Raw genomic sequence first — 18,156 nt, 5'->3', positions numbered from 1 at the left:
TCAAGCCCTGAGCCTGCAAAGGCTTACACTTGCTTAAATTTACACATTGAATAATTTCACTGCCTTCAAGGATTCAAGGCAGCTTTTTTTTTTTAAACTTACAATATGAAACATAAAAGTAAATTTTTAGGACACACTATGTAATTTTTCACTTCATTTGAATTTAGGACAAATAGTTGATTTTAGGGGCTTGTTAACATGATTTACACATTCATCAAAAGGCCATTACAGCACAATACAAAACCCTCTGTCCATATTTCATATTTGTTACTATATCTTCACTATAATTCTATAAACTATATATTCACGCCAAGCGACCAGCAGTTCCAGCTCCAGGGCCCCACGGCAACTCCAGTTCTGGCAATTTGGAGGAGATGGGGGGAGAAATGTGGTGACTCTAATTTCTATTGGACAACACTGCCCTAGGTGCACCAGTTGATCGTAAAAAAATTAAACTATGAAAATGGAGAATATAAAGAAAATGTGTTCTATTTTAAAAATTTATACATCATTGATAAGGAGTAATTTAAGGACATACTCCTAAAACTACTACTATCTAGATACAAATTCCATTTGTACCCATGTACAATGGGAGTTCCAGGCAGTCAACTCCTCTCAAAGGTCAGATTAAGCGCTCAGCCCTCCTCCTATAAGGTCAATGGGAATTTGACAGAGGACTTCAACAGATGCAGGATCAGACTCTATGCTTCATTATGGCTGTGTCTACACTAGCCAAAAACTTCGAAATAGCCATGCAAATGGCCATTTCGAAGTTTACTAATGAAGCGCTGAAATACATATTCAGCGCCTCATTAGCATGTGGGCGGCCGCGGCACTTCGAAATTGGCGCGGCTCATCCAGACGGGGCTCCTTTTCGAAAGGACCCCGCCTACTTCGAAGTCCCCTTATTCCTATGAGCAGACGGGAATAAGGGGACTTCGAAGTAGGCGGGGTCCTTTCGAAAAGGAGCCCCATCTGGACGAGCCGCGCCAAGTTCGAAGTGCCGCGGCCGCCCGCATGCTAATGAGGCGCTGAATATGTATTTCAGTGCTTCATTAGTAAACTTTGAAATGGCCCTTTGCATGGCCATTTTGAAGTTTTTGGCTAGTGTAGATGTAGCCTATATGTTTTAAGGTACACATTTAAATTCAAGGTTTTTCAACCATTAACTCATCTGTGTAATTTACTAACATCAGACAATACATCTGATAATACGTCTATATATCACCTTTTCTTCATGGACCACAAAATGCAAAGAACTAATTTAAATACTATACGTAGCTAAATTTTACCTTTGCTTCTTTCAGCTTTTCTGACTGCAGAGTGTACATTTTCCTTTTTTTGCATTTTAAATGTTATTGTGTTAAGAGATGGTTTCTTGATCTTAAAGAGTTCCTCGCCTTCTATACAAGAAAAAGGATCAGTTGCAAACTAAATATTTACAAAACACCACCACCACATTTATTAGTCGTCTTAACATAGTGTCCACTATTCTTAGCCATGCACCCGGACCATACTGTGCTGTACAGACAGATAAAAAGTCACTGTCCCAACGAAAAGTAAAGTCAAAAGGACTGTTATGAGCAACTCCAGCATCAGTGCTGATCAGCCCAGCTTTAGCATGACAAATCAGTTGTAGCTGAGTTGACCTGGAGAGAAAAAAAATGGTATAGGCCTATCCCTTTGCAAAACCTTTGTCACATAAACTATATATTAAACCAGAGACAACTTTACCATCTTTCGGTGTCAAATGGCCAGATCGTGCCCATGTCTGCTTGCTTCTCCTTCACCACATTAACTCTATTAGTCTTTGTATCATTTCTTGCCAAATCATACACCTTTCTACCTTCCTAAATGTTCTCCACCCTCTAATACTTCTAAACTAAAAACATGTACAGTATTGCTCATATGAGAAGAGTTTTGGAAACATTCATTAATTAAACTCCAAAACTATCCTGTCCTGAATGTACTATTCCTGCTTCGCACATGCAGAAATAAAGACATGCAAAAGCTAAGAGAGTTGTTTCAAGGCAAATGAGTGAGCAGTCAAACCAAGCTGAGAAGCACTAACTCCCTCTCCCTGTCACTAACCAGTAGTGGGGAACCCACAATACTCTGGCCAGATCCAGCCTCTGGCTTGCCATCATCCAGTCTGCAAGGCTTGGGGCTTCTCTTCTCTCTCACTTCCTCTGAAGAGTGCCAATGCTGGCTCCCCACAGCAAGAGAAAACAAAGGGAGTGAAAGCCCCAAGTCTTCCAGGCCTAATCAAGGTAAGCCATGGGCCACATTCAGCTTCATAGGGGACCATGAAGTGGCGCTGCAAGACACAGGAAAGCACTCCTTGCAGGCACAGCCCCTCACCACCACTACTGGCTGGGAACCATGGCCAATGAGAGTGATATGGTGGGGGGAGGGGGGAAATCATAGAACACTAGGACTGGAAGGGACCTCGACAGGCCATCGAGTCCAGCCCCCTGCCCCAATGGCAGGACCAAGTACTATCTAAACCATTCCTGATAGTGTCTATCTAATCTGTCCCTAAATATCTCCAGCAATGGAGATTCCACAACCTCCCTTGGCAAGGTATTCCTAACTGTCAGGGCAGTCAAACAGTGGAACTTCTTCCTAATGTCCAACCTAAACCTCCCTTGCTGCAGTTTAAGCCTGCTGCCACTTGTTCTATCCTCAGAGGCCAAGAAGAACAAGTTGTCTCCTTCCTCCTTATACCCTTTTAGATACCTGAAAACTGCTATCATGTCTCCCCTCAATCTTCTCTTTTCCAAACTAAACAACCCCAATTCTTTCAACCTTTTTTCATAGGTCACATTCTCTAGACAACTAATCATTCTTGTCGCTCTTTTCTGGACCCTCTCTAGTTTCTCCACATCTTTTTTGAACTGCGGTGCCCAGAACTGGACACAATACTCCAGCTGAGGCCTAACCACCGCAGAGTAGAGCGGAAGAATGACTTCTCATGTCTTGTTCACAACACAACTGTTAATGCATTCCAGAATCATGTTTGCTTTTTTCCAACAGCATCACACTGTTGACTCATATTTAGCTTGTGGTCCACTATAATCCGTAGATCCCTTTCTGCTGTAGTCATTCCTAGACAGTCTTGCCCCATTCTGTATGCGTGAAACTGATTGTTCCTTCCCAAGTGGAGCACTTTGCATTTGTCCTTATTAAACTTCATCCTGTTTACCTCAGACCATTTCTCCAATTTATCCAGATCATTTTGAATTATGACCTTACCCTCCAAAGCAGTTGCAACCCCTCCCAGCTTGGTATCATCTGCAAACTTAATAAGCGTACTTTCTATGCCAATATCTAAATCATTGATGAAGACATTGAACAGAACTGGTGCTAACACAGACCCCTGCGGAACCCCACTTGTTATACTTTTCCAGCAGGACTGAGAACCATTAACAACAACTACTCTCTGAGTACCGTTATCCAGCCAGTTATGCAACCACCTGATAGTAGCCTCATCTAAATTGTATTTGCCTAGTTTTTTTATAAGATTATCATGACAGACCGTATCAACGGCTTTACTAAAGTCTAGGTATACCACATCTACTGCTTTTTCCCTATCCACAAGGCTCATTATCCTACCAAAGAAAGCTATCAGATTAGTCTGACAAGATTTATTCTTTACAAATCCATGCTGGCTGTTTCCTATTACCTTACCACCTTCCAAGTGCTTGCAGATGACTTCTTTAATTACCTGCTCCATTATTTTTCCTGGCACTGAAGTTAAGCTGACTGGCCTGTAGTTTCCTGGGTTATTCTTATACCCCTTTTTATAGATGGGCACTCTATTTGCCCTTTTCCAGTTTTCTGGAATCTCTCCTGTCTCCCACGATTTTCCAAAGGTGTGTGGAAGTATAACATTATATAAGTATAAGGTTGTATAAGGGGACATGCTGGATACATTGTATATGAGGGGGCATGCCAAAACATGTTACAAAGTATCTGAGGGAGCACACGTAGGGACAGTTAGCTTTTGAATGGAGAAGCAATTAAGATGGAGCCAGCACGTCTAAGAAGCAGGCATCAGAATGGAAGATGTGAAGGGCAATTAGTTAAGTTAACTGGAAGCTGTTAAAGGAGATTGTTAAGGGTGGCAGGTAATTGAAGATATGTAACTGGTCTCAGGGATCTCGAAGGGTGGTGACTAAAATCTTTTTCTTCTTTTGTCTGTAACTTCTCTGTAACTTGTTCTCCAAAAAACTGTATAAATTAAGAGACACAAGCCCCACTCGGGGGGCTCACTTCTAAATGTATTAGCAGAGCGGCTTTGCTAATAAAACAGAGTGGTCTGATAAATTGTGAGTCTGAGTCAAACTTTGACAATTTGGAGGTCCCACCGAGATGGCAAGCGGCTTCGCTGAGGCTGTGTGATCCCTGACTGCCTTGCAGGACGATCGTGGCAGCCGGCGCCTGGACGCTTAGTCCAAGCGATCCTCCACAAGACAGAAAGGTACACAGCAGCAGCGCAGTCTACGCCATTGAACTTGTTGGTTCCCACTCTGTTCTGGTAGGGGTCTTTGGATCCAGCTTCTGGAATCAGACGTCTCAGGTAATTATTATTTTTGTGCTTTAACCGGTTTGAGGACTGTCTTGTCTTTGTGTCTATCCGTCTTCCCTGCGGTGTGTGTGTGAATCTGGGAGCCATCTCTGTCTGGAGACTGGCTGACCAAGGGGTCCCCGTCCCCACGGTCTGAATAACTGGAATCTGCACAGCTGCAGCTGCACCACGCCTTGGGTATAACCCCTGGTGTGAAAGCAAGGGCAGTTGAGGCAGTAGCCTGTGGGCTCCTTTCTGTGTGTTGCACCGGGTACCGCTCTGCCGAGCCCGAATTTCCTTCTTGTGTGAGTGCTCTGTGAAGTCCTCCTGGATGGGTAATCAGAAGTTTAAGGTAGAACAGTTCCCTAAGGGAACTCCGGCTTATTTTATGTATTTTAGGAGGGGTCCGGACTCTTGTAGGTTTCTTGAAAAATGGTCCAAATTAGCTCTAGAGAACCCCAAATTACAGTGGCCACTGTTAGGTTCTTGGGACAAGGATCGAGTGGACGCTTTAAAAAGCAAACTCGTCCTCCCAAAAAACCAAATTGGAGAGAGGAGAAGTAGACTGCTTCATGCAGTGGTGGGAAGAGGCAAATCGTAGATGGACTGAGTCAAAACTCACCTCTCTTAAAAAATTCTAGCAAAAAAAACCTAAAAGTTCAATTGGATGCAGTCTCTCCCACCACTAGTCCGAGCGCTCCCCTTTGCCCAGTCCTGTGCAATGATCCGGATCAAACCCGACCCCCACCATACTCCTGCGCAAATAAGAAATCAGAAAAAGAAAAATCTTCAGTGACTACAGATAATGAAAGTGAAGAAGATACCCTCATTGGCCTCGCAGCTCTGCAAAATATTATGAAGAAGAAATCCAAAGCAGACTTCTCTTGACATCTCTTCTTGGAAAAGAGAACCTGATGGGAGGTTAATGAGAGACTCTGATCAAACTGTTGTGGCACCCTTACGAGTCCTTAAGATGGGAGAAAGTGAGTCCATATGGGATTATAAGCCCTGGACTCGTACGGAACTTTTATCTATAGTTAAAGGTTTTCCCAAACCACAGGAAAACTCTGTCAAATTTGCTGAGGAGTTTCTGTTAATCTGTGAAACCTATGAACCCTCTGAGACAGATCTCCTCCAACTGTGTAAATTGTTAGCTCCTGCCAGTTATTATGAAAAATGGTTGGCTGCCGCAGACTGGCCAGCTGAGGCACGCCACTCAACCATAAAAAGTACTGGCCCAGATTCGGCATACAGAGACCGGTGTATGGCTCTTTGGAAGCGCCTGCATCAAGCCATTCCCAAAGTGTGGTCTCCTAAAACAAACTGGACAGCAATACGTTGCTGTAAGCAAGGGCAAGGAGAAAGCCCAGGCGACTATAGGTCCCGGCTAACTGATATTTTCCTACAACATTCAGGAATACAAGAGCCCGATGTAAATGGGCAGGGGGCCTTGGCACATGCATTTGTTGATGGTCTTCTCCCTGCCACAGGCAGCATGTTAAAACGAATAAGTGTGGGATGGCAGACTGAAACCATGGACAAATTGCTGGCAGTAGCAGAGCATTGCCACCGCACTTTAAAAGGAAAGGAGGAACAGTCCTCCCAAAAGTTAATGGCTCTGCAGATACAGCATTATTCAGGGCTAAGCAGAACACACCGGGGACAGGGACGGGGTTGCGGAAGGGGGCGGGGGGCTGGATTAACTGGGGTTTGTAACTACTGTAAACAGCCTGGACACTGGAAAAGAGAGTGTCCAAGACAACCTAATAATCGTATGGGAAATCAAGTGAACCCCCCGCTGGTTCCTCCAGCTGATCCCCAACCCTATTTTTGACCCCAACAATGACGGGATGCTAGGGAACCTCAGAAAGTTTTAGCTCCCTTATTACCTCTGTCCCCTACTGGAGAATGTGTCCTGACTGTAAATGATCTCTCTCTCCCTTTCCTTGTTGATACTGGAGCTTCTCTTTCTACAATCCGCACCACTGACTTGCCTGTGGTTCCCCGATCTGGAAAATCTGTGTCTGCTGTTGGCATTACAGGGATCCCTACCTCTTTTCCCCTCTCAAAACCTTTGTCTGTTCAGGTCGGTCCCCTCTCTGAGGAACATGCATTCCTCCTCTCTGATTCCACCCCTGCAAACCTTCTGGGACGGGACTTGCTATGCAAACTTGGCTGTTCTATTTACTGCTCCCCAGATGGTGTCTATCTGCAAATCCCTCAGTCTTCCTTATGTGATTCTGTAGCCTCCCTGCTGTCTGAAACTTCCCTCTCCACTCCGGTCCCTTGCTGTCCCTTAACTCCATCCCTAGAGCACCTAATCTCTCAGGTTCCTTCCTCCCTATGGCCATCTCACCCATCTGAAGTGGGCCAATTAAATACTGACCCAGTTCGGATTACTGTAGACAATTCCAAACCTCTGCCTCGCCTGTCTCAGTATCCTTTAAATCCTGAGGCAGAGGCTGGGATTGCTCCAGTTATATCTGCATTAAAAGAACAAGGAATTATTGTCCCTTGTTCCAGCCCCTGTAACACCCCTGTCCTCCCAGTTCAAAAGGCTGATGGCAAATCGTGGCGATTTGTTCAAGACCTTCGAGCTATTAACCGTATTGTCATACCTTCTTTTCCAGTGGTTCCTAACCCCGCTACAATACTAGCGTCTATTCCTCCAAATGCAACCCACTTTACTGTTGTAGATTTGTGCTCCGCTTTCTTCTCTGTCCCAGTTCACTCTGAATCCCAGTATCTCTTTGCCTTCTCCTACAAGGGTCAGCAATATACATGGACTACCCTTCCCCAGGGGTATACAGAGAGTCCATCCTATTTTTCTCAAGCCCTAGCCAGGGATCTCGCTGATCTGGTTTTCCCATCAGGATCCACACTGATCCAATATGTGGACGACTTACTCCTGTGCTCCCCCTCTCTGTCTGCCTCAGAAACTGATTCACTAACACTTCTCACAGCTTTAGCGAACAAGGGTCATAAGGCTTCTCGCACAAAATTGCAGCTCTGCCAAACCTCTGTCACATACCTAGGCTTCCTTCTCTCCCAGGGCTCCTGTACACTCTCTCCAGCCCGGGTACAAGCCATCCTTAGCTTTCCCCGGCCTTGCTCTCCATGCCAGGTCAGAAAATTCTTAGGCATGACAGGGTTCTGTAGGCAACGGATTCCCCAATATGCTTCTCTGGCTAAACCACTCCAAGAACTCACTCGATCCTCTGTACCTAACCCCATGCCATGGCCACTTGAAGCAAATGCTGCTTTCATCTCCCTTAAGCAGAATTTAGCCTCTACCCCGCCTTAGGATTACCTAACTATGACAAGCCTTTTACCCTTTTCTGTCACGAACAATCTGCTTGTGCCCTTGGGGTTCTTACTCAGGAGCACGGTGACAGAAATCGCCCAGTGGCTTATTTCTCTGCAACCTTGGACCCTGTAGCCCAGGGTTTACCCCCTTGCCTATGCGCTGTAGCTGCTGCAGCGCGCCTGGTCGAGATGTCTAAGTCCCTTGTCCTCCGCTCTCCTCTCACTCTCATGGTTCCCCATTCTGTGGAAACTCTCCTTCTGCAACGCAACACTGCTCACCTCTCCTCTGCTCGCCTCACTAGGTATGAATTTTTGCTGCTTTCAGCCTCACATATCACTATTAAGCGCTGCTCCCGGTTAAACCCTGCTACCCTCCTTCCTTTACCTAGTGCTGCTATCACTGTCCCGCGCCCCGACCTTTCAGATGTACCTCTCCCTAACCCTGATTTGGTATTATTCACTGATGGGTCCTGTTATAGAAATGACCAAGGCCACCTTCTTGCAGGGTACGCTGTGGTCTCTCTCTCTGAAACCACAGAAGCTGCGCCTTTACCCTCTATGACCTCTGCCCAGGTGGCTGAACTGATTGCCCTAACCCGTGCCTGCTTTCTAGCCAAGGGGCTCTCTGCCACTATTTTTACTGATTCTCGGTATGCCTTTGGGGTTGTGCACGACTTTGGCACCCTCTGGCAGGCTCGAGGTTTTCTTACCTCTACTGATACCCCTATCAAGAATGGCCCCTACATTGCCGCCCTCCTGTATGCAGTTTTACTACCGTCTGCCTTGGCAATTGTTAAGTGTACTGGCCACTCAGCGGCAGACACCGAGGTGGCAAAAGATAATGCACTTGCTGATGCTGCTGCAAAACATGCCGCCACTATAAAACCTTCACCAGAAGCGTTTCTTGGTCCCCTCTCTGTCTCTGTAACGCCACCATCCCTGTCTCATCTCGCTCAGCTCCAGGATTCTGCCCCAGAAACAGAGAAAGACTCCTGGAGTGCTTTGGGTTGCTCTTTGCATTCTGATTCCCTTTGGCGATCGCCCACCAGTACCTTTGTAGCCCCCCCTCTCACTCTACCTGTCTCTAGCCGCCCTGCTACATGGTGTTTCGCATGTCGGCAAGGAGGGGATGGTCTCTGCTATGAGTAAGGCGGGGTGGTGGGCTCCCCATTTCAGCTCCTTTGCAACCCGCCACTGTGCCACTTGTGTTACTTGTCAAAGCCACAATGTAGGCAAATCTGTAAAAGTAACACAAGGGTTCCGGGGTTTGCCTCAAGCACCTTTCCTACACTGGCAACTTAATTTTGTACAAATGCCAAAGTGTCAGAAATATGAATTCATTTTAGTTATAATATGTCTATTTTCGGGTTGGATTGAAGCCTTTCCCTGTCGCAAAGCTGATTCATTCTCTGTTGCAAAATGTCTGTTAAACCACATTATCCCTACCAAGGGAATTCCTGCCACTTTGTCTAGTGACCGGGGAACACATTTTACTGGAAAAATTGTTCAACATCTAAACCAGGTATTACATGTCACCCACCTGTTGCACTGCCCTTACCATCCACAGAGTGCAGGGGCAGTTGAAAGGCGAAATGGTGTGCTTAAAAATAAACTGGCAAAAATCTGTAGTTCCACAGGGTTAAACTGGCCAGCTGCTTTACCACTGGCCCTTATGGAAATTCGGTCATCCCCATCCCAGAGACACAAATTGAGTCCATTTGAAATCATCATGGAATGCCCTATGCAAACAATGGCTACTATTACCCCAGTCCCAGACCTAAACCTAACTCACAGCATGCTCCTCCAGTACTGCAAAGGGTTAATGCAAGCTGTGAGCTCCTTCCATTCGCAGGTGCGAGCAGCCTGGCCAACGGAACCCACCTCTGCTGCCTGTCACACTCTTGAGCCTGGTGATTGGGTCTACCTGCGGCACCACCTTCGGAAGCACGCCTTGAAACCCCGGTGGAAGGGTCCATACCAGGTACTGCTCACCACCCAGACAGCAGTGAAATTATCCGGCATCGCTGCATGAATCCACGCCTCACAGTGTAAGCCAGTGCCACCTCCAGGGGACCAAGCACCTCTGCAAGACCACGCAGAACCAGCTTCAACCCCAGAAGACAAAGAGGAACAGCCTGCAATACCTTACAATCTGCGCTCTCGTAAGGGTTGCCAGAAGCAGAGGGTAAGCAGACAGCAGGACCCAACAAACAAGAAGCAGTAGTGAGCCTAGCACCTGCTGCCTGGTGGACGTAAAACCGTGACTGCGGTTCCCTCGAAAGGGGTTGTCGGAACCAGAAAGGGTCCTGCTTCCAACATGTGTCCTTTGAGAAGCTTAATCCTCAGCTACTGTGTCCTGAGGGTCTGGGGAATCCAGAGTGACAGTGACAATTATTTCATCCAACAACAGGTGCAAATAGCCCAGATCCTGAATATTTCTAATTGCTGGGTCTGCAGCCACATCCCAGCTCACTCACAAGCCAGTATCCCCAACGTGGCAATCCCTTTGAATTCCTCAGAGCTTGCTGGAGAACCCTATCCACTTAAAAGGACATGGAAGGAAAATAACACTTGGGGGCTGGGAAAAACATATGTTCCTAAACTTATAAGTGTGGTGAAAGGAAAGGGCCACTAGTGCTGGGTGTGTAATGGGACAGGGCTGAATCTAGGGAGGAGCAGCTGTCTCCAATACAGCGTGTCCCATGGTGTATGGGACTATTCAAACAAGGTTGAAGAATGGCGAACCGGGTATGGAAAAATAAACTTCCTCTCAACCTGGGATCAAACCAGAGTGCTAATCTAATGTTGTTAAATGTCACCAGTGAAAGTAATGAAAAAAACGATTGATGTATGGAATCCAGTAAGTCGTTGGTCATGGGCGTAGCCTTGACCAAAAGGGGGGATTTGTGGAAGTATAACATTGTATAAGTATAACGTTGTATAAGGGGACATGCTGGATACATTGTATATGAGAGGGCATGCCAAAACATGTTACAAAGTATCTGAGGGAGCACACGTAGGGACAGTTAGCTTTTGAATGGAGAAGCAATTCAGATGGAGCTAGCACGTCTAAGAAGCAGGCATCAGAATGGAAGGTGTGAAGGGCAATTAGTTAAGTTAACTGGAAGCTGTTAAAGGAGATTGTTAAGGGTGGCAGGTAATTGAAGATATGTAACTGGTCTCAGGGATCTCGAAGGGTGGTGACTAAAATCTTTTTCTTCTTTTGTCTGTAACTCCTCTGTAACTTGTTCTCCAAAAAACTGTATAAATTAAGAGACACAAGCCCCACTCGGGGGGCTCACTTCTAAATGTATTAGCAGAGCGGCTTTGCTAATAAAACAGAGTGGTCTGATAAATTGTGAGTCTGAGTCAAACTTTGACAGGTGATAGATAAAGGCTCAGATACCTCCCCTATCAGCTCCTCGAGTAATCTAGGATGCATTTCATCAGGCCCTGGTGACTTGCAGACATCTAATTTTTCTAAGTGATTTTTAACTTGTTCTTTTTTTATTTCAACTTCTAACCCTACCCCTTTCTCACTAGCATTCATTATGTTGGGCATTCCTTCATCAGACTTCTCAGTGAAGACTGAAACAAAGAAGTCATTAAGCATCTCTGCCATTTCCAAGTTCCCTGTTACTGTTTCTCCCTCCTCACTGAGCAGTGGCCCTACCCTGTCCCTGGTCTTCCTCTTGTTTCTAATACATTTATAAAAAGCCTTCTTGTTTCCCTTTATGCCTGTAGCAAGTTTGAGATCATTTTGTGCCTTAGCCTTTCTAATCTTTCTCCTGCATTCTTGTGTTGTTTGCCTATATTCATCCTTTGTAATTTTTCCTTGTTTCCATTTTTTATACAATTCCTTTTTCATTTGGAGATCATGCAAGATCTCCTGGTTAAGCCAAGGCAGTCTTTTTCCATATTTTCTATCTTTCCTACACAGCGGGATAGCTTGCTTTTGGGCCCTTAATAATGTCCCTTTGAAAAACTGCCAACTCTCCTCAGCTCTTTTTCCCCTCAGTTTTGCTTCCCGTGCGACCTTACCTACCAGCTCTCTGAGTTTACCAGAGAACTTTCCTCCGGCATGCAGAGCTATGTGAAGACACCTGTGCACCCGGCTCCCCCAAGCTGCATCACCCAGGCACCCCAATCCACTGCCCGTTCCCTCCCACTCACACCCTGCTCCTGCATCCTCCTCCTCCTACACTCATATCCCACACCCAGAGTGTGCACCTACCTCCTAAAACCCCCACCCAGCTCACACATTCTCCCTCACACTTAGATTCCAAACTCTTACCATGCTGAATATGTTGAATAGGATTAGTCCCAGTATGGACCCCAGAACAATGTATCACCTGTTTTCCCGCTCCATTCTGAAAATGGACCATTTATGCCTACACTTTGTTTTCTTTCTTTTAACCAATTACCAGTTCATGAGAGGACCTTCCTTCTTAACCCATGACAGCTCACTTTACTTAAGAGTCAAGAGACTTTTCTGGAAATCTGCAGTCAGGAAGCCAAAAATTAAGTGTTAGGTTATGGCTACATAGCAGCTGGAAAAGTGTTTACCAGCTTGGGTAGATAAGAACTGCTCCAGTTAGCATGCTAAAAGCTAGCTCTCTCTTGGGCTAGCTCACCACCCAGTACAATCCCACCCAGAGCTGAACAGAGACACAGAGTCAGCCTCAGCTGCCACCACACTGTTATAACCACTTATCTGAGCTGAGGAAGTGCATATTAACCCTACCAGCAGCTGTGTAGACACACCCTTACAAGTGCAATCCCAGCAGGAATACCAGAACAACTAAAGTGTCAGGAGGTCTGACCTACTGGGGCATTTGAACAATTAAAGCACAGAACAGGGCACCAATCCTCTGGGGTTCTCAGCCAAGCCCTAAAACTTAAGTATGTCCACCCTGGAACCTTGAGGGAAATAAAAGCAAGGTGCAAGGGCAAGAACAACAGCTGACCCTAGTCACTGGTAGTCTAGAACAAGATGGCCCGATTGGGGGCCACAACTTGGAAGGTGACCAGGTGCCCTGATACTCTGGATTTTTCTCTTATACAGATGCCCAACACACTGCACCCGTCCTGATTTTTTCCATACTTGGTATCGAGTCACTCTAAGCACAACCATGTGGCGTCCCAGCCTGGAGCTCATTCCCTCACCAGCAGTATAAAGCAGGAACCCACACACCCCACACCCGGCGACAGGCTGTTGCTGAAGGGGGCAGGCTTCACACTTTACCCTCTCGCTCCTCTTCGGCACGGAAGCTCAGCAGGGCCATTTCTCCCGGCGCCCGCCCCGGTTTGCGGTTTGCCCCGCGAGGCCTGCCTCGTGGCACTCCTTCACCGCCATCCGCCTGGCCCCCGATGTCCTCTGCTGGCCCCTCTGCGGGCAGTCCCTCCGCGGCAGGCGAGACGGGCCCGGCACCGCCCTGCTCCTCCTCCTCCACAACCTCATCATCATCTTCGCCTTGGTCCCCCTCAGCGTCAGTGCCCCGATCCCCGCCAAGCTGCGGCTCGGGTTCCGCCCCTGACTCCCCTTCGCTGCTGCTGGACTCGGCGCGCCGCCGACCCCGGAAGTTCCGCGGGGGCCTCCGGAACATTCCCTCCGCTAACGGTCGCCCCACAGGACCTAAACAACAACGGCGCGAGCCCACGCCCCGAACGCACTGCCCCCCTCCCGCCCCATGCGCCCGCGCAGCATTACGCGTCACTAAGGCGCGACAAGGAAGGAGCTTGGTCAATCAACCAATCATATCAAAACAAAAAAGCAGTCCAGTAACGCTTTAAAGACTAACAAAATAGTTTATTAGGTGAGCTTTGATGGGACAGACCCACTTCTTCCGACCATAGCCAGACCAGAAGAGACTCAATATTTACAGCACAGAGAACCAAAACAGTAATCCAGGTTGACAACTCAGAAAAGAAATTATCAAGGTGAGCAAATCAGAGAGTAGAGAGGCGGGGGGGGGGGAGTCAAGAATTAGATTAAGCGAAGTATGCAAAAGAGCGCCTATAATGACCCGGAAAATTTGCATCCCGGTTAAAACCATGTGTTAATGTGTCCAATTTGAATATAAAAGAGAGTTCAGCAGCCTCTCTTTCCAAAGTAGTGTGAAAATTCCTCCTCAGTAAGACACAAACTCTTAAGTCATTAACAGAATGACCCATTCCATTAAAATGTCGGCTGACTGATTCGTGGATCAGGAGTGTTTTTATGTCTGTTTTGTGCCTACTGACTCTTTGTCTAAGAGTTTAAAGTCTGTCGAACATAGAAAGCATCTGGGCATTGTTGGCACATGATGGCATATGTGATGTTAGTTGAGGAACATGAGAATGTGCCCGTGATTCTGTGACTAACCTGCTTAGGTCCAGTGATGGTATCCCCAGAATAGATATGTGGACAAAGCTGGCAGCAGGCTTTGTTGCAAGGAAAAGTGCCAGGACTGGTTTTTCTGCAGTGTAGACTGTGGCTGTTGGTGAGAATCCTCATAAGATTGGGAGGTTGTCTGTAGGAGAGAACAGGCCTGTCACCTAGGGCCTTCTGGAGTGTGGCATCCTGATTAATGATAGGCTGTAGGTCTTTAATAATGCATTGCAGTGGTTCCAGTTGGGGGCTGTAGGTAATGACCAGTGGTATTCCATTCTTGGCTTTTTTGGGTCTATCTTGGAGTAGCTGGTCTCTGGGTATTCGTTTGGACCAGTTGATTTGTTTTTTTATTTCTCCTGGTGGGTAATTCAGGTTTATGAATATTTGGTAAAGTTCTTGTAGTTTTTGGTTGCTGTCAGTAGGATCAGAGCAAATGCGATTGTATATAAGAGCTTGACTGTAAACAATGGATCTAGTTATGCATGCAGGATGAAAGCTAGAAGCGTGCAGGTAAGTATAGCGATCAGTGGGTTTCTGATAGAGTGTGGTACCAATCACGCCATCCTTGATTTGCACTGTAGTGTCCAGGAAATGTGTCTCTCATATGGAACTCATACATCTCAAATGTATTTCTCGTACATTTCCTGGACACATTTCCTATAAATCAGCAATAGACTAGCTAATGCTATCAGCAGAGATGCCAACCACAAGTAAATTTACAGACGGGTTGTTAAAAAAATAGCCATAATTGGATGTGTCCATAAAGTCCATAAAAATAAATTAGGTGTCTGTAAAGTTCATACAAGTTCAATAAATTTTAAAAAAAACAGCAATTATTCTGTAGCAATTACATTTCTTCTGTGCTGCTTCAGCCATTTTACTGCAGAGCAGCAGAAATTGGACGTATTAGTTGTTTATTTAGCAAAATGGAAAACTTCCAAGACCATCATTAACTAAATGAAAGTGAGTTAAATGGTGTATTGTTCTTGTGATGTATGAATGACGATTACTTTTCACTTTTTCCCATTTATGTCATCTTAAGATAGTATAAAAATTTGTCCATAAATTTTACCCGTTTTGTCTGTAAATGAAATTTCTGTGGGTTTTCAACTACCACTTAAACAGTAAAGCTCTGCATCTTTATTTATTTATTAATAAAGCTGTTGTAGGTAGGATTGTTAGTGACTTTACAAAGTATCACCAGCACTCATACTGAACACAGAAGTCAGAAGGTCAAATTTCAGCACTCTGCCCCAGAACGTTGCTGGTCCCAGCTGCACAGAATCTTCTTTTTGGGAACCTGAAATAGGGTTACTCAACACTGTAGGATCCCTACTAGAACTCTGAATCCAGGTGTGAAACTAATATATTCTTCTGTTTCTTCTCATTTCATCCCATCGTGCATCTGACTTTTGTATTAAGGCAGGTTTGCTAAACCCAGGGTTGTGAGTTAAATCCTTGAGGGGGAAATTTAAGGATCTGAGGCAAATGGATTTTAAAAAAAATCTGTCAGGGATGATGCTTGGTCCTGCTGTGAGGGCAGCAGGCTGGACTCAATGACGTGTCAAGGTCCCTCCCAGGTCTATGAGATAGGTAGGTATGGGTAGGAACATGGAAGAAATGGATTGCTTGAAATGTGGCATTCTAGTGGTTGATGTTAAGATGGAACTGGACCATCTCCTCTTTCCCAGAGGGCAAAGAAACCCAGCACCTCAGCATGGGGCTATATGGAAACACATGGCTGCTCTGTCTGTATGTTTTGGAGCTAAATCACAATATAAGCATCTCTCTGTGATCTGGCATTTAAACAGAGTGATTCTGGAGGAGCAGAAAGCACACGGGAGACAGGCTGACCCAGGTATGCAGTATATTGCCTTGCCTCCCTGCAACTCCACCATTTTTAAGTGGTTAAAAAGGAGCTGCCCCCCCCTCAAGCTGATTGGACAGCAACCTTCTTAGCCCCTCCCATCCCGTCCTGCTCACAAAGTGACAGGTGTCCCATACAGTGGGCAAGGTCAGCAAGAAACCTGATTTTTTTTTCCACTCCACCTCCATATAACTCTTTGCAAAGTCGAAGTCTGCTATAGGTGGAATAGTTTATTTGAAATGAGGGTGCATCCACACCTATATTATTGCCTACTAACTCATTCCAAAATTTGTGGAACCTGCTTTCAAAATGGATTTTGTAATATAAACTGAGACAACAGATAACTCAAAATAAAAATTGTTTATGGATGTAAGACAGTTTATCCCCCCAAAAATAAATATGATCTGAAATAACTTTCAAGTGATTCAGGCTCTAAAATTATCCAGACAGTCTTAATTCTGTATTTCCAAGCTTTGGCTGCTAGACTTCAAAATGTTCACTTTTTGAACAGTTTTGGTATATGCATATCCATAATAATGTTTTAACAGCCAAAATTGGTCTGTTTGTCCTATAATCAGAACCATATTTTGTCCATATTTCTGATAACCTTATGTATGGTATGCTTTCATACACTGCTTTCTCTTACAGTTTTATCTTGTGTCCTCTGTGCTATTTACCCATTTTTCCAGATTTGCAAATCCTGTTAACTTTCCCTTTTGGAGCATCCCACAAAGTGTTCTGAATGGGCTTGTGTAATTTATTTCAGTAGTGATTCTTATCTCACTCTTCATTGAATCCATAATTCATGAGTTCTTTCACAGAGAATTAATTATTAAGATAACAATCCCAACAAGAGATTCCATAAGATGTTGTCAGCAACCGTATTCACACTTCTTTAGAGTTCAGTCATGAAATATGTAGCCACATCCATCACCAACTTTCAACTTAATTGAAATAATATAACGGCCTTGATATATACTAAGGTTTTGTTCAAGTGTAGGAGAAAGATCTTTGGGCTGGCTCCAGCCTCCAGCCTCTTCTGTGGGGATGTGTCTTGTGACTGGGGCTGGACTGTAATTCCCAGCCCCCAGGGTAGTCCAGGGTGTGTGTGTTGTGGGAGAGGAGCTGGGCTTGTGGGTGGGAGTGTCCTACCCCATCCCGCACTGTTTGGGCAGATTGGGCACTTAACCCATCTGGTGATCAGTGACATGCAGAGCCCGATCACCAGCTGGCCTGTCTGTTGATGATGCAGCTGCCTGCACTGGTCACTGTTTAGTATAATGTCCCTCCTCTCTTTCCCCTCCCTTTCCATGTTCTGTACAATATTCCCATTCTAGGCACTTCTCATTTTCCTGGCACAACCAAACCCTGACCTTGCTTTAATTCAGGACGAGAGGAAGCTGCTTACCAAATTTGGTAGCCCTCAATCTTAACATTTAGGATCTTAACATCTATCTTGAACAAACAGATTTACAGACAGATGAACTCAGATTCAACAAATTCTCTAATATAGATTGAGTAAGCATGGGAAAATAAGTAATTTTAGCAATAAGTAAGAAGTAAGAAAATAAGTGACACTTCTGTATTTTTATGCCTGATTTTGTAAGCAAGTAATTTTAAGTGAGGTGAAACTTAAGGTATGCAAGACAAATTAGACTCCTTGAAAGGAGCACAGTAGTCTGGAGACACAGAGAGTCATTGTTAGCCGGTGGCCGGGTAATCTGTGGTGACATATTCCCCTGGGTCCTAAACAACCCAGTTTTTTACTGTTAGAGCAGGGAGCTCCTAGCACTCTCACCTATGGCCAGACTGTGGTAACCAAATGGTTAAAGTTCTTTTTATTGTGCCGGCTGTGTTGCAGTGACAAAAGGGTAACAGCAGTCAGGCTTAGATCTTAACTGGTTACAAGTTTATTAAGCTACAGTTATAAGCGTGTGGTTACAAAAGGCTATTGTCTACTTCTTATATACTAGCAAAGTACAGGTGTTAACAAGTTACGTTACAATCCAATACAAAGATATCTGTTACCATCTAACACGA

At 45.3% G+C, this 18,156-nt stretch overlaps 1 protein-coding gene across 4 annotated transcripts in view; it reads right to left on the bottom strand.

Moving 5' to 3' along the window:
* The window catches only part of GCFC2 (GC-rich sequence DNA-binding factor 2), a 53,091-nt gene extending 39,570 nt beyond the window's left edge, over positions 1–13,521 (bottom strand). For 2 of the 4 annotated variants that reach the window (XM_074991345.1, XM_074991347.1), the window contains exons 1-2: positions 13,122–13,521; positions 1,293–1,403 (exon numbers count right to left, since the gene is read on the bottom strand). In XM_074991345.1, coding sequence (XP_074847446.1) covers positions 1,293–1,403; positions 13,122–13,482 — 472 coding nt within the window. In that variant the 5' untranslated portion in view covers positions 13,483–13,521. The remainder of the gene's footprint in view (positions 1–1,292; positions 1,404–13,121) is intronic. The other 2 variants (XM_074991346.1, XM_074991348.1) reach the window with 1 other exon arrangement.
* Between the last annotated feature and the right edge of the window lie 4,635 nt (positions 13,522–18,156).

Source organism: Carettochelys insculpta, chromosome 3 (assembly GCF_033958435.1).
Source record: "Carettochelys insculpta isolate YL-2023 chromosome 3, ASM3395843v1, whole genome shotgun sequence".
In the NCBI taxonomy this organism is placed as follows: domain Eukaryota; kingdom Metazoa; phylum Chordata; order Testudines; family Carettochelyidae; genus Carettochelys; species Carettochelys insculpta.
The sequence above is the reverse complement of the archived record's forward strand: the minus strand, read 5'-3'. Positions and strand labels throughout refer to the sequence as shown.